This window comes from Platalea leucorodia, assembly GCF_965183815.1.
Source record: "Platalea leucorodia genome assembly, chromosome: 1".
NCBI lineage: Eukaryota > Metazoa > Chordata > Aves > Pelecaniformes > Threskiornithidae > Platalea > Platalea leucorodia.
In genome coordinates this window covers 15,590,695-15,615,476 of record NC_138823.1, presented here as the reverse complement: position 1 = coordinate 15,615,476, position 24,782 = coordinate 15,590,695, and the positions used below count along the sequence as shown (strand labels likewise).

The 24,782-nt window shown below is 52.5% G+C and overlaps 1 protein-coding gene across 1 annotated transcript in view; it reads right to left on the bottom strand.

The window, feature by feature from the left end:
* Positions 1 to 4,651, bottom strand: part of EXT1 (exostosin glycosyltransferase 1) — a 180,729-nt gene extending 176,078 nt beyond the window's left edge. Inside the window, exon 1 of the mRNA XM_082328056.1 lies at positions 3,518 to 4,651. Coding sequence (XP_082184182.1) covers positions 3,518 to 4,470 — 953 coding nt within the window. The 5' untranslated portion in view covers positions 4,471 to 4,651. The remainder of the gene's footprint in view (positions 1 to 3,517) is intronic.
* Positions 4,652 to 24,782: the final 20,131 nt, after the last annotated feature.

Here is a 24,782-nt window from a genome sequence, read left to right as displayed (position 1 = left end):
CACATTGTACATATGTATATATTTAGACTGTCATTAAATATTTAAGAGGCTGTCTTCAAACTTCAGCAGCAGCACTGTTTGTTCGCTTAACCCTTTGTGAAACAGAAAGCTTGACGCTGAAATCCTACCGTGGAGGAATTCAGAAAGCCCAGCTGCCCTAGCGCTGGGTGACAGAGGCCAACTTTGACAGTCAAGGGCACCATAAAGAAACTAGTTTTTCTTTGTTTTCCTTTATATGCTGTTTGCTAGTAGGCTAATCATGATAATGCAATTCATTTTAGTCTGCATCAGCTTTATCTGCTGAGATGCGTAACTGGGATGCAAATTAATGAGCTGTAACATACAGATGGATCTTTCAATACAATTCAGGGAGACAGAGTCAAAGATGCACACGCCTGTCCCTCCTTCCTCCAAATGAAATAAGACACTCTATGCATTGTCCACAGGTCAAGAAGTCACCTTTCTTGGCTTTTTCAATCTCCTAGAGAGGAAACAACACATCCTGCAGACAGGCGGACCTTTTTCAAACCCAACACCGAATGTTGCGCCGTAGGTGAAACCCTATCCCAACTATCTTGCAGTGTGCACTGGCACTAAGCGTAACTCAACATAACCCTACCACGCTGTTAACATGAGATTATCATGTTTTAAAATCTGGTCACTTAATTTACCCGGCTTCGCAAGGCCTCTAACTAGAGCCAATCATTCATATTTCACCCTGGCAAGGAGCAGTACCTCGGGGCCAGCTCTCCATGGCCAGGGCACCCACGCTCCTATCCTTCACATGAAGTGAAATAGCGTAAGCATCACAGCAGAGGATGGGAAAACTGGCACAGAAGAGCACGATATGCGACTTTCCCAACTCTATATGGATGCACAAATATATGTATCTTGGAGAATGCGTTTTTCTTCTTTTTGATTAAAACCTTGAGGATGCATCGTTAAATCCAAGCCCAAAAAGCCCCACGAGAGCAGCTCTGCATGCAGTTTTCAAGGCCCAAAACTGTATTTAGAGACACCTCTTTGCCAAGCACTCCAGCCTCGTTCATGATCGGATGCTGCTTTAGGTGGGGTGAACAGCCGAGTCCCTCCTACAGTTTTCACACCTGGGTTACACAGCCGCACAGAAGCAGTTCAACCGGCTGACCACCGTTACGCTACCCCGGGGATGTGACCTTGTCGGATGTTATAAAGGGAGCGGAGTGCCAGGCACGGTCTGTGCTTGCACGGGAGAGCCCGCGAACGCAGGCCACCGCAGGACGCAGTGCCGGGAGATCAGCAGATGGCATACTTTGCCGTGAATCGGCACCGAAGCAGGAGCGCGAAGGGGCAGCAGCACGCTCTGGCAGGTGTGCTCGCTCAGATAAGATGCCGGGTTCAAGAGCTTCAGCATTTGCAGTCGTTCACCAGAGCGAGCCCGTTCATCTCAGTGGCCCGACCACAGATTCAGCCTGCCTCAATTCTTAGAGTAATCTTATTTTCTTGTAATCATTTTTTTTTACTTCCTGTCTTTAACAGCAGCATTGAAACGAATGTTGAAGTCTCCATACACCACCCCAGATACGGCCGCATTTTAGCGGCAAGTATGGTTTTTTGTACGAATAACACAGTGTATCAGTTGGGTTAATGCTTCAGTACCCCCTGAGGGTTGTTACCTACACCCTTTGCTACAAAATAAGCGTCAAATACACCTTAGGAGGGGCAGAAGTTACGGGGAAAGGTCTATCTTTTACTAGACCAAATGGCATAGCTGTAAAAAAAACTGAATATGGCCCTAATCACGCCAAACGACGGGCGGGTACGTTTGTTTTTATGACAACTCGACAGCACACATGCTGTAGAACACAGCAAATAACCAGGACTTTTCCTATCTGTAAATCAGCTCCAGTTGCTGAGATCTATGCCAAAAAACAGCACAGCCTGCAGGGCTACAGTTGTCAGGTCTCCCTTCTTCCCCCCCAAAAAATATTCCCTAAAGGAGGTCACAAGCCAAAGGCACTCCCAGGTCAAGACTAACACGAGCTTAGCTTAGTATCTCTACCGATCACTCGGTACCGCCGCTCTATTGTTTCCACGTGTGCATCATTTCACCACTCACCCATCAGTTTTCTGGAAGTGAATGGGATTAAAAGCCCACCAAGTATTTGCACTGCTGTTTTCTCCCCCTCTGCGGCAGATTTACAGTAACCGGAGGGCGAGCAGAGTTCGCCCAGGCACACGCAGGCTTCCCGGCGTTGCGGTGCTGACCTTCCCCGTCTCTCCCAACCCCCTTGGCTAGTTTCGGTGGAGAAACAGGCAGCCAGCTGGAAATTTTGATCAGCATTAATGCCACCGTAGTTTCTTCCCGACTGCTCTCCAGGAGTATTTTTCCACCCACGTTCCTCTATGCATCGCAAACCCCTCCAGCTGTTGGCAGCTCTCAGTGCAGCTCCACCACACGCTACTAACCCAGCACGGTACGTCTGGTCTGTTTTAATTCAGCGTCTGACTCCTGCTACACGGGAAACACGCTCATGCAAAAAACTTCATCTATAGACACCTACTCTGCAGCAAACATAGCGGTGGTCGGCATTTAAATGAACTAATCAGTTGCAAACAGCTTAGTCAGCATCGCAGTCCTGGAGGTAATTCCCAGGAAGCGATTTTCCCGGCAGCTATATATACAAACCTGAAAAGCAGACTGCAAGACAAGGGTAGCACCACAGCGACACGGAATTTGGCTACATAGTGACATTACCAACAAATAAAAATAAAAATCGGGGAAAGCCAAGAAACCAAGCATTCACAGAAAACACACGCTGTGCTCGCGCCGCCAGTGTATCCTCGTGTAAAAATCAGAAACTCAGACACAGGACATGAACACAGTCAGCGTTTCTTTTTCCTCCTTTCCTTACTGATGCTGTGCCGGTTTGAACCGAGAGGAAAAAGACGGCAAGGCAAGTTACTGCCTCGTCTGTGGAGATACACAGACGTTGGGCAGCGCTTTTTGGAGCGAGCATCCCAGCAATCACCCTCAGCAACGACCCCACGGCGGGAGCCAGGCTCACCCGTGTGCTGAAGAGGGCCGAGGACTCGCACAAACTTTGTCTGGGGACAGGGAAGGCACAGGGCATCTACCGGCAGAGGCACCGGGGGGGCGCAGGGCAGCGCCAGGTGCCAGAGCATCCTCCAGCAGCGTCTTCGCCGCCGGTTGCGCGCGCGAAGCCGAAGGGCTGCGGACGCAGGTCATCGGTCCCCGGGGCGAGCGATGCCACGGCTGCGGGACGCCGCGTCGCCTTTCAACACCTCCCCGCCAGCTTCCCCGGCCAAGGCAGCGCCGGGCCAGCCAGCAGCCCGCGGGGGCCCAGGGCAGCGACCGACCTGCCCAAAGGAGAGACCGCAACTTTCCTCTGGCCGCTGCCAGCACCTCGGCACACATCTGCTCACATCTGCCCAGGGGCCTGGGCCACCCGCGGAGCGGGGCACGCCAGCATGCCCCTGGGGACACACGCACGGGGAAGGGACGCCGCTCACTTACTTTTCATATTCGGCGTTGTCTCGGTCGCAGCGTGAATCCTTGTGCTTTTGCCAGTCTTTGCCATGCTTGCAGGTGGTCAGGAGGACAACATCCTCTCCGTTATGGACGTGATATAAGGCATTCCTGGTGTCTGACCCTATCCCCGTCAGGTACCTTTTCCCCTTGAATACCAACATGTACTTCCTGAGAGGAGGGATGGTGTTAAACCTCAAAAATCCCTTCTCCCCTCCTGTCCTAGGATGATCCTTAGAAAAGAGCGGGATAGAAACGTCAAAGTTGGGTCTGAAGTTTTCAGTACTGATGCTGGCTTTGGCCAGCATGGCCTGGCCGATGTCGAACCCCACATCCTCGGTGTAGTCGGGCCAGGTGCCGGAGTATAAATTAAAAATCAGGTGGTTTCTGCCGTTGTTCCACAGGTGGAGGCTCTGCACCTTGGAGCGGAGGTTGTGCACGTACTGGGGGGAGAGCTGGTCCCGGTCCAGCGTGTCCAGGCTGAGGACGAAGAGGCAGGCCTGCCCGGGGTCGGAGGTGTAGAAGCGGGAGCCCTCGATGGCGGCCAGGACGTTCTGGTAGCTCTCGGCGATCTTCTCCCCCTTCTGCTGCGGGTAGACGTAGACCTTGAAGCCGTTTTTCCGGCACTGGGCGAAGTCGAAGCAGGACTCCATGCGGCAGCGGCGCCCGCGGTAGAGGCCGGCGCTGGCGTCCCGCCGCTGCCGGGGGGAGACGCGCCCGCCGCCGCCCTCGGGGCCCGGCCGCTCGGCGGGCGCGAAGGGCCGCAGGGCGTCGGGGAAGCGGGGCCAGGGCCGCTCGGCGCCGGGGCGCGGGGGCGGGCCATGCCGGCTACCGGGCGGCGGGTGCCGGGCCGCCCGCAGCCGCACGCCTCCCAGGTAGAGCAGCAGGGCGAGACAGGTGCCGGCGGAGAGCAGCGTCAGGTAGCGTTTTTTGGCCTGCATGTGTCCGGCGGGGGTCCGGGGGGCTGCGGAGGAAGGCGGGGGCGGCCCGAGCTCGCCGGGCGCCGCTCTCAGCTCCGCTCCGCCATCTTCCCGCCGGCGAGCGCTTCAAACTCTCTTCGCCCACCTCCGCTCGGCGCCGTTCCCCAAGCCGCCGGCCGGGGCCGCGCATGTGGGCGACCGCCGCAACTTTCTCCCCGCCGGTCTCTCAGGGGCGGCGGGCGGCGGCGGGCCGGCGGCGGCCCGGCGGGGCGCCCCGCATGCACTCAGGGGCCGGCCCCCCGCGCGGGGCGGGCACCGGGGCAGCCCCGCTCCCGCCTTCCCGCCGCTGCCGGCCCTCTCCTCCGCCACGCTCCCGCCCGCCCCTTCCCTCCCCGCGCCGCCAGCCCAGCCCAGCCCGGCCCGGCCCAGCCCAGCCCAGCCCGGCCCGGCCCCGCCGGCTCACAGCCCGCGGCCGCCGCGCCGCAGCCTGACGAAGCCCTGCATCGCCCGGCGCCCCCCGCCCGGCCCCGGCGCCGCTCGCTCCTCGCCGCGCTCCCGCTGAATGGCCCCCGGGACGGAGCGGCGGCGGCGGCGGCGAGGACCCTCCTCCTCCTCCTCCTCCTCCCCTCCTCCGCCCCCTCCCTCTCCTCCTCGCCCCTCCCCCCTTCCCCGCCTCCCCCGGGCCGCGGCGGCAGCGGGCGCCGAGCCGCAGAGCCCGCGCGCTGCCCGCCCTGCCCTGCCCTGCCCGCCCGCGGGCTGCGACCCCCGCCTCACCCGGCCCCCCGCGCGCCGCCCCCGCCCCGGCACCGCCGCGCTGACCTCATCCAGCCACGCAGCCCCGCGCCCCCATTGGCGGGGCGTCACGTCCGGGGGGGCGGGGCTTCCGCTGCACCCATTCATAACCTGAGGGGCGGGGGACGCCGCCGCTGGGGCGGACGGGGAGGGGGGCGGTGGTGCCGGTGGTGCCGGTGCCGCCGGGCGGGACCCCCCGGTGCCGCCCCCCGCTGGGCTCAGATCTGATCCGGCGGGGCCCGGCCCGGCGCCCTTCACCACCACCCCGGCCCGGCCCGGCCCGCTCCCGTCCGCCGCCCCCGTCCGCCGCCCCCCACCCGGTGCAGCCCGCACCCCCCGGCCGGGGACAGCCCGCTTCGGCCCGGCCCGGCCCGGTTTCCCCCGGCCGTGCCGCCGCTGCTGCCCCCTGCCGAGCGCGGGGCCGCCGTGCTGCAGCCGCCCCGGGGCACGGCCGGGCTGGGGGCGTAGCGGGGGGGAACAGACCCAGCCGCCCAGAAGCGGGGTGAGAGCCAAAAAGCCCCGTTACGAGGCGCCGGGGCAGAAGCGTCCTTCGTGGCGTGGGCAGGGCCGGGGGCCGTGGCCGCCGCCGCTGCCCTCCCGTCCCGCCGGTGGGGAAGGCAGGAGAGAGGAAAGGACGGGGCCCTGCTGCCTGCGCTGGGGCTGCTGTTCAGTCCTGGGGTGCCCAGCGCTCCCCGCCATCGACAGCTCCGGCCGGGGTGCGATGTGGTTGGCATCCCTCGGGAGCAGGCCCTGTGTGCTGTGGAGGTGGATACTCGGGGCTGGCAGACACCGAGAAAATGCTGATCAAATGAGTAGTCTGTAGGGAGCGGCCCAAGCACCTAACCATCCCTGCAGCTACACGTTTCTGCTTCATCTCACCCGCTCCTTGGCGTTTCATTCCATCCCCGGCAGCCCGGGTTACTGGGCAGAGCCCTCGTCCCCCGCACAGGCTGGTCTGTACGGCAAACCCAGGGCTGGGCCTGGCTGGAGGGGGTGGCGGCAGCGCGGCTGGGAGCCCTGGCTTGCTCCGGCCCACGTGGCGCTGGAAGGGGCGATTGCACCACGGATGGGTGTAGGTGTTTCAGTCCTGCTAGCTCAGCAAATAATAGCGGGGAAATTGAATGGGACAGGCTTCAAGCTGGTTGCACAAGACCCTGGATGTCAAGAAACTATCCCATGCTAAAGCCTGTGCCAATGTGCTTTCCCTGCCGCTCCTATCCAGTGTTAAAGATCTAATGGATTCACCTTCCCCAGGCTGCAATCCCACCTCCCACCCTCCTGCTGCCAGGTCCAGAGGTGTCTGACACCAGCTGAGGGACAGAAACCCTGTCTTGGCCAAAAGCTTCCCCATCCCGGTGCTCTTCCATGACCATCCCACAAGTGAGCTGGGGCTCCTGTCATGTCATGTCCTCTCCTCTCCTCTCTCCGCTTCTGCAGAGTTGAGAAGGAGACATGTAAGGATAACACGTGTGAAGACAGCGTGCCTCCTGAATGGAAGAAGTGACAGCCTACCATGGAAAGGTGTGTTACTGATAGTAAATGAGGTTCAATCTTGTAGCTGGAGCCAAGAGAAGACAATTCCTTTCCAAAATAATTTGATTGCAGGGAGGACTGTTGGAGAAAGGAGGCCAGGGCTTGAGGCAGAAGAAAGGAGTTGGGCATAATAATAGGAAAAAGTCAGATTCTGAGAATAAAGTCATATTTATGGCCGGCATAGATTCGGGTCCAGGGGGCAGAAATTTTGGCCAACAACCCGATAGCAGGGAAGCAGGATTAAATATTAATGTGTTAATTAACCCTGTAATCCTTCCCTGAAACATTTGTCACAGCCCACGTACCAAAACTGGGATGCTGTTCAAAAAAAAGAGGTCAGCTTCTTGAAAGGTGAACCAAGGCTGCTCGCAGAGGCACCTTCTGTCAGGCGCAGGAAGGTGGAATCCCATTACCGTCTGCAAATTAAGCCTCTGGGGACTGGTTTCAAACAAAAAAGGAAGCCTGTGAGCTTTGCTGCCTGTGCCAAGGATGGTAGCTGTTGGAGCAGATTTTTGAGGATGGGGTGCTGGTGAGCCCCTGGCATGAAAGTGCTGCCTACCGCAATGGAGAAGTGCGGGAGGGAAGTGAAAGCTGTTGGGTTCCCAGCTGAACTGCCCTGCCTTGAGGTACCCACGCTGCTGCCCGCTTCACAGCAGCGGTGAATACTTCAGCTTTAAAATATTTGGATCTGGACAAAGGCAGTTAGGGTGTCATTTTAGAGCACAGAGAAAGAAACCTCTGCAGATCACTGCTACCAGGCTTTATCCATAGGACTCCTGAGTTGTGGTACGATTGCTGCGGACTGATCTGGATCGTGTTGTGTCGGGCAAGACTCACCTAGGGAGATGTGTGCATGCCCCTAACAGGGGGAGAGGGGCTACGGTGATCGGTTGCCTTTTTGAAGGCTGCCTTTGTAAACCAGCCATCACCCGCTGTTTATTATTTTCGTACGTAACAGAATGAAATCAGCCCGTCTCCAGCCCATTTCCTCGCTGCTGCTCGGGCCCTGTGGGCAGCACGGCAGCCGACAGGAATCACGCAGCCTGCCTTCAGCTGCCACCGGGGAGTTATCCGCAGCCCGGGTCGGCGCGGGAGGCAGAGCGCTCCAGAAATGGAAGCCTACCTTTCTCTGCGGTAATAAATCTGCCTGCATCTGCTACCAGGCAGGTGGACGGTGGAGCACAAACCAGCGCATAACAGAAATCCTGCCTGGAGAAAAGGAAGAATCAGTGGTGAAAGGGTATTTCAATGTATCCGTGCAGCAGATACGTGAGTCACAGCCCCCAGGTTTGCTCTGGCCACTGGTTCCTGCTAAGGGTCTGCAAGCTTGCAGGTGGCTTTTGACCCTGGTCCATTACCCTTTGCACTCTTCCAAATAATTTGTATCTTCATATGGCTGGCAGTTGTCTGGGAATCTATCCAAGCCCTCAAATGAAAGGCCAGGAGATGGAATCGGTTTTCTATTTCTGGCTTTGCAACTTAACACCTGTCCAATCTGTGGCGAGTCACTTGGGGCCAGATTCTTAAAGAGGTGGATTAGTCTGGACTCCTCTTTTTGGGTCTTTCTCTTGGTGTCCAGCTGCAGCTTTAGGTGCCTCTGAAACGTAGTTCCTCAGAGCACCCTGCTCAGCTGCCACCTGACTCTGGAGGAGCATGAAGTCCATGATACCTTCCACCTTTTATATGGCAAAAATTCCTTATTGCTTTGCACACTCAGATGCACCTTAGTTTTGATGCCGTTGAGTAATGTCCTTGACTGACCCACTGGGCATTAGGTGTCCCTCTATCAACTTTGCCTATGGGGTTCAATCCTGAACCTCAGAACATGCTCCCTGGATTGAAATCCACACAAAACATAAGAGAAAATGCTGTCACATGCTCACCTGTCCCTAACCCCCCTTTTTTTTTTAATCCAGTAACTCTATCCTTAAAGTGTGTGCCCACGTAGGAGACCTGGAATCATCCTTGTGCCTTCCAGGAGAGCATCCTCCCAGGGTGGGTGGGGTGGGACTCCCCTCCTGAGCTTGGCTTGTTACAGGTAACTACCTGGGGCAATCGCTCTATCAATTTACCTGTGGGCCTCACATTTCCAGCTAAATGGGGCTGATAATGCTTTCCTGGCTAATAGGACAGCACAAAAGCTGATTTATCACCATTGTCAAGTGTGTCGTGATCCTAGGGAGAAAAGCAGCATAAAAACGCAGTGCAGCTAAGATGTTTGGAAGGGCTCGGCGACAGGCACGTGTGCAGTTAAAAAATGTTACCTTGTTGTTTAATTAGCTCAAACCACTGTTCATGCCATGGATGCGCTTTTCCATGGCTAAATGCAGCAAGGATTTCCAAAGAATTAAGCAAAACCTTGCAGAGCTGGTGGCCTGGAGCTCCAGGCTTGGCTCTATATTTAGAAGCCTAAATGAAGGCAGCCCCGTTTCTGCAGATGCTGAGTACCTGCAGATCCTGCTTTGATTTGGGTGATTATACGCAGCTTGAAGACTGGAGCCTTTAGCAGAAGTCCTCACTTGAAGGCTGCGGGAGAGGAACTGACTCCTGTGTGATGTTTGCCCAGCTTCTGGTGGGAGCCGAGAAGGTCCCCAGGCGGCAAAGTCAGTGCTCCCCTTTTATTCAATAGTTGACAGTGCTGGGTTAAACTTTGGAAAGCATTTTTTGAAGTCCACTCCCCAATCTGGAAAGATGTAAGGCTGGCTTACAAACTGTCTCTGCCTTCAAATAGTCCTTGCCCAGGGTTGTGTTGCTTTATCAAAAACAAAAGGAAGAGGGGAAAAAAGGAGGGAAAGACAGAATAGACTTTAAAATAGTTGTTTGTGGAATGGTAATACTCTGTTAAAATTACCCCTCAGCTTGGAGCAAATTAAAGTGATCTTTGCTCCACAAATTAATGCTAATGCTATTGTTGTTTATCACATCTTGGTAATATCACATGGGAATAAAAATATCAACTCGTATCCATTCAAATAGCAGAGGTGTAACTGTTGGAGCTTCGGCATTGCACAGCTGTTTCTCATGTCCTCGGAAATAATTGGTTGTTACAGAGGCTGTTTAAATGTGAGAAAATCACTGCGGTTTTATAATTAGTTTATTTTTAAGGAAAAACATAACTGCCCTTTGCTAAGAAGGTGAGGGTTCCAGGTGGGATGGAGGGATAGCAGTGTAGGCACCTGATTTACTATGACATTAAACAGATAGTAAAACCAGAGGCATATAAATATTAAGATCTTAATCTCACAGTAGATCTCCGCTGGGGGAAAGCCAGAGACAAATAAGGTTTTGCCTGAAACTTGCTGTAGGGTCGGGGCCCCGGCGTGCTGCATTATGGAGCAGGATGACTGTGCTGAGAGGGTATAAATATGAGCAGCTGGCTCTGACGGTAGCATTGTATGAGATTCATTAGAGGACTTAGGCACTCTGCGGCTATTTTTAGTGCATAAATTCTTAAAAGTCTCTCTTTGGGCGCAGCCTAATTTGGAAACACCTAAAATCCACAAACATCTAATGTGGTGTGATCGGGAAAGCTCCCTGGCTGCCTGAACCTCTGCTCTCAGGTGTGACCAGCATTGCAGACAGCTTGGGAGCAACCAGCAGCGAGGTCCCTGGCTCCCCGTGCACAGAGCCGGTAGCCCGGTTCCCTGTCTGGGTTTAACTTTTCCCTCCATACGCCCCGGGAAGAGGCTTGGCCAGCGGCTGCTCTGGGGAAGGGCCTCCGCTGGTTTGCACCCGCCCGCGGGGCACAAGGGTTAGCAAGGAGGGAGCGGGGCACGGGCGGCCGAGAGAGCAGCCAGGCGGCAGGCAGCATCCCACTGCAGAGGTGCTGTGCCATGGGTTAAATGTTCACCGCCAGTTTTGGGAAAGAGCTGGTGAACGCTGCTCACTTTGCGACTGAGTTCGTGGCAGGGAATCCCCAAGGAGGGGAAAGGGAGGCATTTAACGACAGCGCGCGGCACGACCCTGTGCCCGGTATTTCGTAAGGGCTTTTTTAATTAGCGCTCTGCCGATTGCTTCGCCTTGCGTGTCCTTGGGTTTTGTCGGCCATTCCCTCCCCTCCTGTGCTGGATGGGGAGCGCGTGGTGGCTTATGCAGTCTGCGAGGCATCTGCACATAGCCAGCTGGGCTTTGGCCCCTAGCTTCACTGGGACAAAGAGTCCGCTCAAAGGACTCCTCAGACACGAGCCGCAGGGCTCTTTCCCACAGCGTGTGCTTTCTCGGCGGGCTGCCTAATAAAAACTCGTTCACGGCAAAGGCAGGCTGGCGGAGGGAGCCGTAGCTCTTAGGCAGGTGCTATCCCCGAGAGCGCCGGCAGTCTTAGCAAAGCCTATTTATTGGTGCTTCTTCCTTCGAGGAGTAATAACTTCCAGATTTACTCCCTTTCTAACTGAGCATCTTTCAAAGTGGGTGTAGAACTATTTAAATAGCTTCTGTGGAGGTGGGATGAGAAATTGCTCTTATTCCGTAGTCTGCAATCAGCACCAAACAAGCACTTTTCTCCACTGCACACACAAACAGGCAAGCATCTGCCAGCAGCCTCAGCACTTTAGATCTGATTTTCTCCTCTCTGGTGTAAGACGTGAGGAATTCCACTAACATCAACAGTTTCAACAGTGTAGTTTTTATTTTATTTTATTTTTAATCTGGTTAAATCTCCATATTTTTTTTACCCTAGGGACTCCTCAGTGACTGCGCTCCAGGAGGAGGCGAATCCCCACCACGGTGCACGGGCAGTGCAGACTCGCTGCAGCCCTCGCTGCCCAGCATAGCTGGGCCATGGCGTGGTTCTGCACAGCCCTTCACCTCGCTTTTGGAAGGGTCAAGGAGCAGCTCTGTGACCCGCTCCTTCGCGAACAGCTGAACGCATCCACCTGCACCAGAGAGCGGAGCTTGCAGCATCCCTGGAGGAGGCAGAGGCTGTGGGTGTCCTGGGATGCCCGCCTGGGGCATCCGAAGTTGGGCTCTGCTTTGCCAGCTCACCTGTGGGAAGAGCCTCAAATCCGAGGGCTGATCACTTTGGCAGAACAGATGCAGTGAAGGGTAAATGTAAAGAGTGCAAGGCCCCAGACTCATCCCTGCTTGGCTGGAGCAGAAACATGGTGGGGGGCAAAGAGTACAAAGAAGCCCTGGGCCTTCAGAGGTGGTGGAGTCAGAGGAGAGCCAGCCTCTGCGGTGGCTTCCAGAGAGAGCCCCTGCCCGTACCAAATGCAAGTGTAACCACTCACCCCGGCAAACCCCAACAAAAGTTTGGGTCCTTGCTGAGTCAGTTCTGTAGCTGGCAATGTGTGGTATTTTTGTGCACTGGTTTTTTTCCTTTTGGTGCAAACATGGGTGGCAATCTGATTAGCTTATGAGTCAGGATTTGGCTAATGTCCCTACTTCCCCCGGTCCCCACCTGTTCAAATAACTACTACTGTAATGCAGGCTGTTAACTTGAAATAACTTTTCCAGCCCCTTTTGTAAATGAGCTCTGGAAGCTGCCTTAAGTCTCATCCATGGGCAGAAGTTGTAATAATTTAACTTAAATGCTTTTAAAACCAACTCAACCTGGTGCAAAACTCTATGTGGGCATTTAGGAAGAAACAAGTTCACTTCGAGCTGTCCCTAATCAACTCACGCCGTGATCAGACATGCTGTTCTGGGAGAGCCTGGTTTCCAGCCCCTGCTGCTCGGCGCTACTTCTTGCCAAAGGCCATCCCCTCCCCAGCTCTGCCATGCAGAAATACTGCTCCTCACCCAGTCCCGACAGCAGGAGCCAGGTGAGCGAGCCCTCCCGCTCCAGGAGTTGCAGCTGATCTGGAATATTGTGCCGGAGCGGGGTGAGGAGAGGCTGCTCTGTGCAGTTTGACTGCCGGACGTCAGCAGAGCCGAGGGAAAGCCTGCACGAGCCACTGTGGTGGGTTGAGGCTGGTGACTTGGGCCAGCTCAGCTGCCATCACATCACCAAGCCTGACACTGCGCCTTCGGTCACCCGGTCCCGTGCCCCCACTCATCACTGCAGTTAAACCAAGCGGCGTGAGTTACACCAGTGGCTCCATACGCCCTTTGCGCCAATTTAAACAGATCAATCAGGCTCGGGGCAATTTCCCAAAAGACCTAAATTATGTAAGCAATATAGTGCAATCGAGAAAAAAAAAAAAAAAAGAAAAAAAGGAAATACTGGTACTGAACTCACCAGAGGACCGATTTATTCTATTCCCCAACTGGCTAAGCTATTGCAACAGAAAGGTTAGATAATTTTGAAGCACACGTGTTTCAGCCTCTGTGCTTACACCCTCGTGAAGACCATTAGGCAGATCCTGATCTTGCCCAGTCCTCTTCTGGCCACGCGTTCCTCTGCCCTCACCTGCCTCGTTCCCTGCACAGCCCTCCACTGATGGCTCGGCGCGCTGCAGTGTGTTCAGCTCTCGCTTCCTCCATTCCTCCTCCTGTAAATTCACCCTTCCCCAGCAGCAGGTCAGCGGGCTGGGGTTGGCACGCAGCGCCCCACGCCAGGGGCAGGATGCAGAGCCTCTGGACCTCCCAAAACCAGCACAAGGGCAGCGGGGAGAGGAGCTGTTGTGTGACCACGCTGCTGCAGTCAGGATCCAGGTTCTGCACCAGGGGAGGTAGATGCTTTGCCTCTGGGTAAAAGCAGTAGGTTCACCAAGGAAGTGCCTCTCCATAGGTGGTGTGCTAATTTCACCCCTGGCAAACAGCATTAATATAATACATCAAAGCTGGCTGCATTAACAGCAAACCAAGGGAAAGGATTTGCTATACATGCTAGCTACTTTTCAAATGCAAATGTCTGTTTTAAATCAGATTAAGACAGAAGAAAGCCTAGAGAATGCCAATAATTAATACATGATAAAGGAATAAACATCCAGGGCATCAAAAGGTAAAACGCAATCACAAAGATGAAAGTAATCCATCTTCTCTATGCAGCCTGCTCTGCTGCACAGAGTAAGTGGGTGTGAGTCCCCATTCCCATTTCCATAGGTGGGTGGTGAGTGTAAACCCAAAGCAGCTGCTGAGGAAATAAGAAGAATCCTTAAGCTCAGCCGGGGAAGTGGAGAACCCCCTGGGCTGGGCTCGGCTCTCCAGCCTCCCCAGATTTTGTAAGCCATGCTACTGCGGAGAGGAAGCCTTTAGCAGACACTTCTGTTCATTGGCAGGTCCTCGGTCCCTTCAGGGTGTGCACGTCTAGCTTCTGTGGCTTCAAACCAGTGAGAAAGGGGGTGTTTGGGATCCCCGCTGAGCCATGAGTAGACCTCAGAAATATTTTGCCCTCGCTTCCTTGCGTCCTTTTCCACACGTGAAAAGTAGACCAGCCTCTCCCGCTCTCCCCTCGCTCCCCCAGACCTGCATGTTGAGCTACGGTTGAGGTTACAGCAGAACGTATCTCATCTACCTTGAATCTTAAAAGAGAAATAGGAAACTTAAGGGAAAATGTTAACAGACTCTATCTGCCTTTCCTATTTCTTACAGTTCACACAGTGCTGGCATCGGAGTCCTGGCAGTGCCCTCTGATTTTACTCCCTTCTTCAGCTGATACTGAAATAGCAGGACTTACTCTGGCTTTATTAAGCTTGCCTAAGGTACCAATCTGTAGCAGGCCTTGCATATCGATTGTATCAAGAGATAAGCAGGCCTGACTCGCGCACAGTCCATGCATGCGGGAAGCGAGCTTCTCTGAGGGCAGATAAACATCGCTGTTAATGGTTGAAAGCTGCTGCTCAGCTGTGAGCTCCATCAGAGAAGCCCTGTGGCTGCTGGTTTCGCTGACTGGTCTGTGTACCGGTCCCTAATTTGGAGGGTACTTATCTCACCAAGTGGTTCTTTATTTTCAGCCCTAGATACCAGAAAAGAAGCAGAATTTTCTTCCCAGACCTCTTAGGAGTTTTGTTGCTGACTTAAAGATTCACAAAGTGCCTCCAAATCAGAACGTAGGGCTTAAAAGTCAAATCATAGAACCACAGAGTGGTTTGGGTTGGAAGGGACCTTCAAAGATATCTAGTCCAACCCCCCACCATGGGCAGGGACATCTTGCACTACATCAGGTTGCTCAAAAGCTCAAAGCCCCATCCAATCTGACCTTGAACACTTCCAGGGATGGGGCATCCACAGCTTCTCTGGGCAACCTGTTCCAGTGTCTCACCACCCTCATTGTAAAAAATGTCTTCCTTCTATCTAGTCTAAATCTCCCCTCTTTTAGCTTAAAACCATTGCCCCTTGTCCTATCACAACAGGCCCTGCTAAAAAGTTTGTCCCTATCTTTCTTATAAGCCCCCTTTAAGTACTGAAAGGCTGCAATAAGGTCTCTGCGGAGCCTTCTCTTCTCCAGCCTGAACAACCCCAGCTCTCTCAGCCTTTCCTCATAGCAGAGGTGCTCCATCCCTCCGATCAGCTTTGTGGCCCTCCTCTGGACCCGCTCCTACAGGCCCATGTCCTTCCTGTGCTGAGGGCCCCAGAGCTGGACGCAGCACTCCAGGGGGGGTCTTAGGAGAACAGAGCAGAGGAGGAGCATCACCTCCTGCATCACCTGCTGGCCACGCTTCTTATGCAGCCCAGGATACAACTAACTTTGGTGCACTTTGCCAGCTTCTAGTCATTGCAAATTATGATACAAACTGAACAGTAAGGATACTCTGGGCTCCTCTCTCCTGATTTATGATCATCTTCATATGGACAAAACCCTCTCGCTGGCCCTTGGAAGCCCAGGAACACACTCTTTTAAAAATAAACTGAAAAAATCATACGATTCCCACAAGCCTCTTTTACATTTCTCTTTCTTTCAGATCTTCATTCAAACCCCATGCTGGGCTGAAGAGAGCCCCAGGCTCAGCCGTGGTGTGGACAGATGGACAGCGTGGGCAGCCGGCCCTTCCCACCTGACATGGCAGGGATGGAGGCTGCTGCTTCTGTTGCCCGCTGATAAATTTGTGCTCGCTGCCGGCAGAAGCAAAGGCAGTTCCACGCATTCTGGGAGAAAAGCCCGCTGCATCCCAAAGTGGCCATGCCATCATAGAATCACAGAATCATTTAGGTTGGAAAGGACCTTTAAGATCATCAAGTCCAACCGTTAACCTAGCACTGCCAAGTCCACCACTAAACCATGTCCCTAAGCACCACATCTACACGGCTTTTAAATACCTCCAGGGATGGAGACTCAACCACTTCCCTGGGCAACCTGTTCCAGTGCCTGACTACCCTTTCGGTGAAGAAGTTTTTCCTAATATCCAACCTAAACCTCCCCCAGTGCAACTTGATGGCCGTTTCCTCTCTTCCTATCACTTACTACTTGGGAGAAGAGACCGACCCCCACCTCGCTACAACCTTCTTTCAGGTAGTTGTAGAAAGTGATAAGGTCTTCCCTCAGCCTCCTCTTCTCCAGGCTAAACAACCCCAGCTCCCTCAGCCGCTCCCCATAAGACTTGTGCTCCAGACCCTTCACCAGCTTCCTTGCCCTTCTCTGGACACGCTCCAGCACCTCCATGTCCTTCTTGTAGTGAGGGGCCCAAAACTGAACACAGGACTCGAGGTGCGGCCTCACCAGTGCCAAGTACAGGGGCACAGTCACCTCCCTGGTCCTGCTGGCCACATTATTCCTGATACAAGCCAGGATGCCATTGGCCCTCTTGGCCACCTGAGCACACTGCTGGCTCATATTCAGCCAGCTGTTGAAGAGCACCCCCAGGTCCTTTTCCACCAGGCAGCTCTCCAGCCACTCCTCCCCAAGCCTGTAGCGTTGCATGGGGTTGTTGTGACCCAAGTGCATCACCACGCTGCTGCAAGGGCCCATGCTTTCCTGCACTAGGTGTACGTCACTGTTACCATCCTCCTTCAGAGCATCCTCCGGGTCCTTCTTGGAGGATGCCCGTGCAACTGGAAAGCCTTACAGCACAGGCTGGTCCTGTCACAGGGGTGGAAGGAGCAGGTTCCCGAAGGTGAGGTCTCTCATTGACTGGGCTTTACATTCAGCTCTGTAAATTCAGGAATCATTGCTGGCATAAAAATCAAAGAATCACAGAATGGTTGAGGTTGGAAGGGACCTCCGGAGGGCATCTCGTCCCACCGTCCTGCTCAAGCAGGGTCACCTAGAGATGATAAAATAAGAGAGATGCAGTCAGTGCCTGTGGTGGTTGGGCTCTTAACCACACGTAATGACAAAAATCCAGCCAAACCTCGCTGGCTGATACTCTCCCAGCCAGCCAGAGGGATCAATCAGAGGGACTGAACGACAACCAAACAGTTCTTCTCCAGCCCTTCCTCACTGCAGAGAGGACCCTGGCAAGTGTGCAGATCCAGATGTGATGGTACCACCTGTGCTGTCCAGATTGCATGGAGAGGAGATGCCAGTGCCACCAGCAGCATTAATGTAACAGCATGTTACTGCCTTCCTGCCAGAACCTGTAGGCCTGCAGGGACCATTGCAGCAGCCAGAAATTCCTGCAATCAGCGGTTATCCTCCAGATGACAAGCTGGGCCAGCAGAGAGGACAGTCCTCTGGATCTTCTGAGGAAGGAGTACGTATCCTCTCAACCAGTGGTTATTTAGGCTTGACCATACCCCTGTTGACAATATCGAAGCCTTCTGGCAGATTGCAGGCGTCAGCATGGACTCTGATCTTTGGCTGCTGCCCAGAGAAAATTATTAATCACTCCGACAAGCACTATCCTAAGCAAGTCTAAACAAGTAGTGCTCCAGCATTCAGGATTTCAGGTAATATCAATTATGAAAGGTCTGAATTTCCATCTTGTCCTTGGGACCCCTCCAGTTTGATCCTACTAATCAATGTAATCACCATGACCCAATACTGTAGAAGTGTTTACGAGCCTCAGTCAAGGGGATGTCTGATGTCTGAGATGGAAATGACCCAGGGGTAGTGTTGAAGCAAATAACACTGCTTCTAAGACCTGCATAGAGTTACTTTACATATGAACCAGAAGAGGGTTGCGTCCACAAAAGATGTAGGTGATTACCACGTGCTGGACTAGATTACACGCAAACCTTTATCGGGGGGCGGGGCGGGGGGGGGGGGAGAAAATGACCTTTTGAGATATATTGCAATTTTGCCCTTGATTTCAACAGGACTAAAATCCCACTCGGGCAAATCCCAAGGGCTGGGCTGCTGTAAGGAGCAGCCAAGCCCACTCCCTGCTGGCCTTACCATTGAAGCCTGTTTGGTTTCACAAGACATTCTAGTCTTAAAAAGCAGCATTTATCAATTTTAATTCTATTAAGAAATTAGGGCTTTCAGTGGCGAAAGAAACCAGCAGATTCTGGTGGATTCGACTTCACAAGCAATTCGCTTTTTCTGTGGTTTTCTGTAATTTTCACGACTGGAGGGAGCAAGCGGAGTTTCACAACGTTTTAGGTTCTGGTTGGGCTTCCAGCACAGCCAAAGGTGATATTTGCAGGTTGAAGTACAGCCCTTATTTACCTTCGTGGCACATCTCCCAGCAACTTCAACCAGGAAAGAGTTTTGTCCGCGGTGTCTTTCACTGGCGGCAGTTTTGTTCCCACGGTCAAGTCGATAACCTTCCCGTTCAGCCCCGTCCCTGCGGCGTGACATCGGGCGGTATCCTCGCTCTTCTGCGGCCATCGCAGCTTTGCTCCCTCTCATAAACAACTGCTTGCTTTGTGTTGATTCCTGCCCTAAACAATATTTCTTCTTATAACTTCATTTTTATTTATTGCCTAAAATTCTAGATTAAATGCCATCTCCTAGCAACTGGTATATTTTTGTCCCTAGTCTGCTAACTTTCAGTGCTTGGATATTGCTCTCCGTTCATTTTGCTGTCTCAGACAGAAAAGCAAACACTACTTTCCAGATACCTAGTGGTATTTACATTTGTTTGTTAAATTTCTAAACAGTTGAGTCCATTAAACAGCTAACTTTGTATCCACCCGTTTGTCGCCTCTATAGATGTGCTCCAGAGAAACAAAACCACACAGTGTAGTCCTCCCGTTTGGTTCATCTTTAGAAGAGAGGAACATGGGCCAGGAGCTGCTGCGGTGGGGGCACCCCGCCTGAGATGTTTTGGGATGGGGCTCTTCTTCCCACTGTGCAAACCCTTGACATTTCTTGAAATGTCAAAGAAACATCAAGAAATGTGCTTACTACTTCTGCAGACTAAACCACGCGTGTCCTCCCAGCAAGCCATGGCAGAAGCACGTGATGAATCTCAAGAGGACGGGACTGAGTTATGCCCACAGTGAACCTTACGCGGTCGCGGGTGCCTGCCCTGTGAAATGGGCGCAGGAAAGACCTCACATGAAAAAAGAGCCATTTCTTTTTGGCTGTTCAGCTCAGATTCTGCCACGTGACTTTTAAATGTGTGTGTGGAGAGGTCTTTGCAGGTTTTATCTTCGTAGGTAGCACTGCAGGAGCTCAGCATACGGCAAAGAAGGGCTCGTGCATCAAACCAGGTATCTCATCTGAAATGCTCAAAATTATTAGGGACTTGTCTATGAATTTACCTTCGGCTGGGGCTGCACGGCTAGAAGGCGCGTCCCCTGGGTGGTGGATAGGGGATCCCTCTCTGGAGGGTGCACCGGATAAAATTGAAGAAGGTGCCGCGAACCAACGCAGCCTAAGGGAAGGCCACCCTGACAGAAAAACCACTGGCCCTCCAAGTCATGGGGGTTGGGCAGGAGGCCAACTACCTCTTCCCGGAAAAAAAAAAAAAAAGTTGCAGAAACGACGAGCATCAGAAATGATGGAGAAAATCAGTAACGAAGTGAGGAGGAGGAGATGGAGCTGGATCGGTCGTGTCCTGAGGGGGAAACCGACGGAAGACTGCGCTGTGGCCCTTGACTCCAGAGCACGCAGCCGCGGACCGATCGCAGTGGAAGAACGATGTTCGCGCCTTGTGTGCCTCCTGGCACTGAGAGAATTCAGATTCAGATTCAGTCTATGAATTTAGCTTCAAGGAGCATTAGCAAGTAGGGTTCATCTCACCTAACTTTAGTAAACCACAGTCTTTATCTGAGCTTCCTCTGATGGTCAACAGAGGGAAACAGCAGCTTTTAGGGTGTACTTCATCATTGTAGCTGCCTATTTTAGACTGGGATGGAGAATCCCCAAGCAGAGCCCATAACCAGACATTGCAGATGTTTACTAATGGTCAGGTGGATCCCACTAAAACAACGGGACAGAATCCATCCTTAGACTCACAATTTCTTGTTCTCAAAGCCGTGTCAGTTTTCTATCCATGCAAACTTGACTTTAGCTATTTTTTCTATTTGCGACGGTTATAAATTGAATTTACGTGTAATAAAAGATGCTGTCCACGAGCATAAAAGAACAACTGGTGATTCATGACTTTTATTTCGGTAACTTCTCACTTCCAGAATATCTATTTGACAAACTGTGAATCATATACCTTAGCTTGGATGGATATAGCTTAGCTCTGATTTGTACAGTGAGATGTAAATAATCAGTTAATTAAATGAAAATTTTCTCTGGGAGTTGCTGCCTACCCTCTCCCCTCCCTTCCCTCTGCTTTAACTCACCACTGTTCAAAGGCACGATCCCGCCACCTGACAGCCTGAAATCACGCCACACGCCTCTTCCAGCAGCAGCATTTCATTCAGGACCGTTGGCAGGTATGAAGGTTGAACCTGCCCATGACTTCCTGCAAAAAAAACACGGTACCAGGGCTAGTTGCAAGCAATGGGGCATTTAATTTTACATCTCTGCTAAAAAAAGTACTTCCCGCCCTGTGCCTCAGCTGTGCTGGCTCAGAGAGAAGGACACTTGCGACATTCTTTAATACCACTTTGTTTTCCTGCACAAGCCCCTGCAAGGTACCGGCCAAAGCTCTGCTTTGACAGACGAGCTTGAAAGGGCAGATTTGCATCTTGCTAACTCTAAAATTCATAAAATATCTGTGTAAGGAAGGATGTCTGCAAGTGAGCCCTTGACAGCTGAGTGCAACTGTAGATAGCTGCGATCACCCGATGAGAACACGAATTTTGTCTGATCTTGCTGCGCTGGTTGGGTCTCGCCTGCTACATGCTATGGTCTCATTAACACCTACTGACAGATGTTTTCCTCTCGGTTTGGCCAGGGGTGCCTGCTTGTCAATAGGCAACGCTGAGGGGAGAGACGTGTGTCAGCTTTTGGCAATTTTATGCAGTTTGGCTCCAGAAGGATTAAACTCTGCTCATAACACAAAGTAAGCTAACTGTTGTGAATTCAGATGGAGACCTGTTGTGCAGTTCTCTGTAGCAGTATTAGGTTAAAAAATTCTGAGCACCGAGGCTTTGTAAAAGAGGATATTTGTCATTTTTTGCACAGCAGAAGCAGTGACGGCAGTAGATTGCTTCTGTGCATCCTTTCTGCTCACCTCCTCTTACCCCAGACAGAGTGCTGCTGGCACGCAGAAGGCACGGAGCTCTCCTCTAGAAAGCAAAGTCTGGGATGGGCTTTTCCATGGCCTGACTTCCCCACTCCCCCGGTGTGGGACCTCCTGCTCCTTGCCTCAGTTTACCCTTATTTACAAAGAGAGTCCTGCGGTACCAGTCTCCTGCACTCAAGCTTATCAAGCTGAGTTCTTTTAGAAAGATGAAGAGCCTTAAAATAAAGGCTTTGTCCAGACGCAAACTGTACCATGCTGTTGTATGTCTTGGAATGATATACAGGCATTTAATAATTCACATGAGTGATTTGCCCCTGCACCAGAATCCAGGTCTGTCACCGGTGCATTGTATTGGGTTTGCGTGGCAAGGTTTGGTAGTGGGTGCTACAGAGGTGGCTTCTGTGAGAAGCCACTAGAAGCTTCCCGTGTCCGATAGAGCCAATGCCAGTCAGCTCCAAGACGGACCCGCCACTGGCCAAGGCTGAGCACATCAGCGACGGTGGTAGCGCCTCTGGGATAACATAGTTAAGAAGGGGGAAAAAAAACCTGTTCAACTGCAGCTGGAGAGAGGAGTGAGAGTATGTGAGAGGCACAGCCCTGCAGACACCAAGGTCAGTGGAGAAGGAGGGGGAGGAGGTGCTCCAGGCGCCAGAGCAGAGATTCCCTGCAGCCTGTGGTGAAGCCCGTGGTGAGGCAGGCTGTGCCCCTGCAGCCCATGGAGGTCCATGGTGGAGCAGATATCCACCTGCAGCCTGTGGAGGACCCCATGCCAGAGCAGGTGGATGTACCCGAAGGAGGCTGTGACCCCATGGGAAGCCCACGCTGGAGCAGGGTCCTGGCAGGACCTGTGGCCCCATGGAGAGAGGAGCCCAGGCTGGAGCAGGTTTGCTGGCAGGGCTTGTGACCCCGTGGGGGACCCGCGCTGGAGCAGTTCACGAAGAACTGCAGCCCGTGGGAAGGACTCACGTTGGAGAAGTTAGTGGAGGACTGTGCCGTGGGAGGGACCCCAGGCTGGAGCAGGGGAAGAGTGTGAGGAGTCCTCCCCTGAGGAGGAAGGAGCGGCAGAGACAGCGTGTGACGAACTGACCGCAACCCCCATTCCCCATCCCCCTGTGCTGCTGGTGGGGAGGAGGCAGAGAAAATAGGGAGTAAAGTTGAGCCTGGGAAGAAGGGAGGGGTGGGGGGAAGGTGTTTTAAGATTTAGTTTTTATTTCTCATTATCGTACTCTGATTTGATTGGTAAGAAATTAAACTAGTTTCCCAAAGTTGAGTCTGTTTTGCCTGTGATGATAATTGCCAAGTGATCTCTCCCTGCCCTTATCTCGACCCACGAGCCTTTCATTCTGTTTTCTCCCCCCTGCCCAGCTGAGGAGGGGAGTGACAGAGCGGCTTTGGTGGGCACCTGGCGTCCAGCCAGGGTCAGCCCACCACATACACCTTGGCAGCGTTCCCTTGATCCTGATGCACCAGTCAAGGATTTGGTCTCAAACAGCTGAAGGCTGGAGGTGATGTCCCGGCAGTAAACTGGACAAGCATGAATAAATATCTCACACGTCTATGGCTCTATCACTTTTTAATGCTCCATCTCCCTAGGATTTACCTTTGTACTCATAAATTCTGTGACAGTCTTGAAGGCCAAACCAAGCTGCCAGGAAGATATGGTGTGCCACGATCTCCCCTCCCAATTCCTCTCTCTCCTCCCAGAAGGTGGATTTTCTGGCCACATTTTTCCTGCCATCAACCTTAAGCCATAGAGCCAGGGGCATGAAATGGCCACAGCTTAGAAGCACATGTGGCTGACCCTGGTCTGATGGGTGCAGATGCTCCCAGCATCTTTTCATTTACCAGCTCGGATGTGTCTTAGGGGCCCTCCCCATGGACTGGTGGGGGCTCACATGAGGCTTGTTCAGAAAAAAAGAGGGGGATAAAAGGAAAAAGTGAGCAAAGTGGGCCATGAGAGGCAGGAGTGAGCTGGTACCAAATGCGCCGAAGAGGCAGAGGTAGGGCCCAGGCTGTGAGGGGCAGGAGATGTGTTGGTGGAAAGGCAGAGGGGAGACCCAGTGAGGCAGGCAAGGAGACTCAGCAATGGCAAATGATCTTGGCAGCAGCAGTTTGAATGGACATGTGCCAGGGAAGATTTCATTTGTCAGGGGCGGAAGGAAGGATGTTGCGGTGAGATGTGAGACGATGTGACGTTTAGCTGTGTGGATGGAGGGGAAAGGCTGTATCTTGGCTATGGTATGAAGGAAGGGTCTGGAAAGCTTCAGCATAGCCTGGAAGTAATTGAGGGATGTCCTGTGGCCTCCGTTATGCACAGGGTCAGATTAGATAATCACAGTGGTCCCTTCTGAGTTTAGCATCTATAAATCAGTGAAATAGGAGCTTTAAACCATGATGAAGGGCTGAGTCCTTGGAGCATCACATTGAAAGCCCTGAGTATCCTGAGATATTGGTCTTTAATACTGGGATTTGGGCATATCAGAAATCTATTTCAGGAGATCTTTTTTTTTTTTAAGGTTTATTTCATCTACCTGGTTTTACAGGCAGAGTCTATCAAAAAAACTCTAATAAAATATTTAAAGCCCTCTAAATATCCCTAAAAGACTCTTTTCATAACATGTGTTGCATAAACAGGCTAGATGCTGCTGGGATGTGATATACAGATGTCATCGCTTTGATGGTTTCATAGATTTCACAGCCAGAAGGCACCACCATGGTGGTTTCCTCTGCCCTCCTGCATAATGCAGACCGTGGATCTTCGCCCAGCAATTCCCACACCGATACACGAGCTACATCATGTAGAAAGACATCCACGCTTAATTTAAAGATCTTTTTGGGTGATGGAGAACCTACCATATCCCGTGTCAGCTCCTCCAGTGGTTAATTACAAGGCCATTAAGGAGAAAAATATGCCTCGTTTTCAACTTGATTTTTTTTTTTTTTAGCTCCAGCCTTCCTGGCTTATAGGCCTTTGATAGATTAACTAATCCTCTGATACTGCATTCCTCCTCCATGTATAGATACTTATAGATCTTGATCAATTCATCTCTTTTATTCCTCTTTGATAATATAAATGGATTGTGCTCCTTTGGGTCATTGTAAGATAGGCTTTCAATGAGTCTTTTAGCTCCTCTCCCAACCTTTCTCAGTTTTTCAACATGACTTTTAGGTGTTGACAGCTGAACTGGACTATTTTCGTCTCATTAATGTCAGGTATAGAGCTAATACGTTTCCCCTACCACTCAATATTCCCATTTATACATCCTAGGGTCATATTAGCCCCTTTAGCAAGAGCATCACATGGGGAGCTCATATTCAATGGTTTATCCATCGTGACCTCTAAAGTAAACAGCCGAGAACAGCTTCCTGAATATTCCCTCTATAAAAACTCCCATGGGATCACTCTTCATTTGCAACTCCTCGTTGGAGACCTGCCATTTAACTGCCTCGTAATCCATTTAAAATGCACCATATTGATTTTTTACAGTGCTACCATTCAAAACGAAACGAATGGCAGAACGTAACGCCCAGAGTCGCTCAGGTGCTTCCCAAGTGCCCATTTCCATGGAGATGCATGCCCCATTTTGTGTTTCACCAAGGTGTAACCCAGGCAGCTCTGTGCCTTGGCTGGGAGCACCTGAACGTGCAGCCACCCCGGCT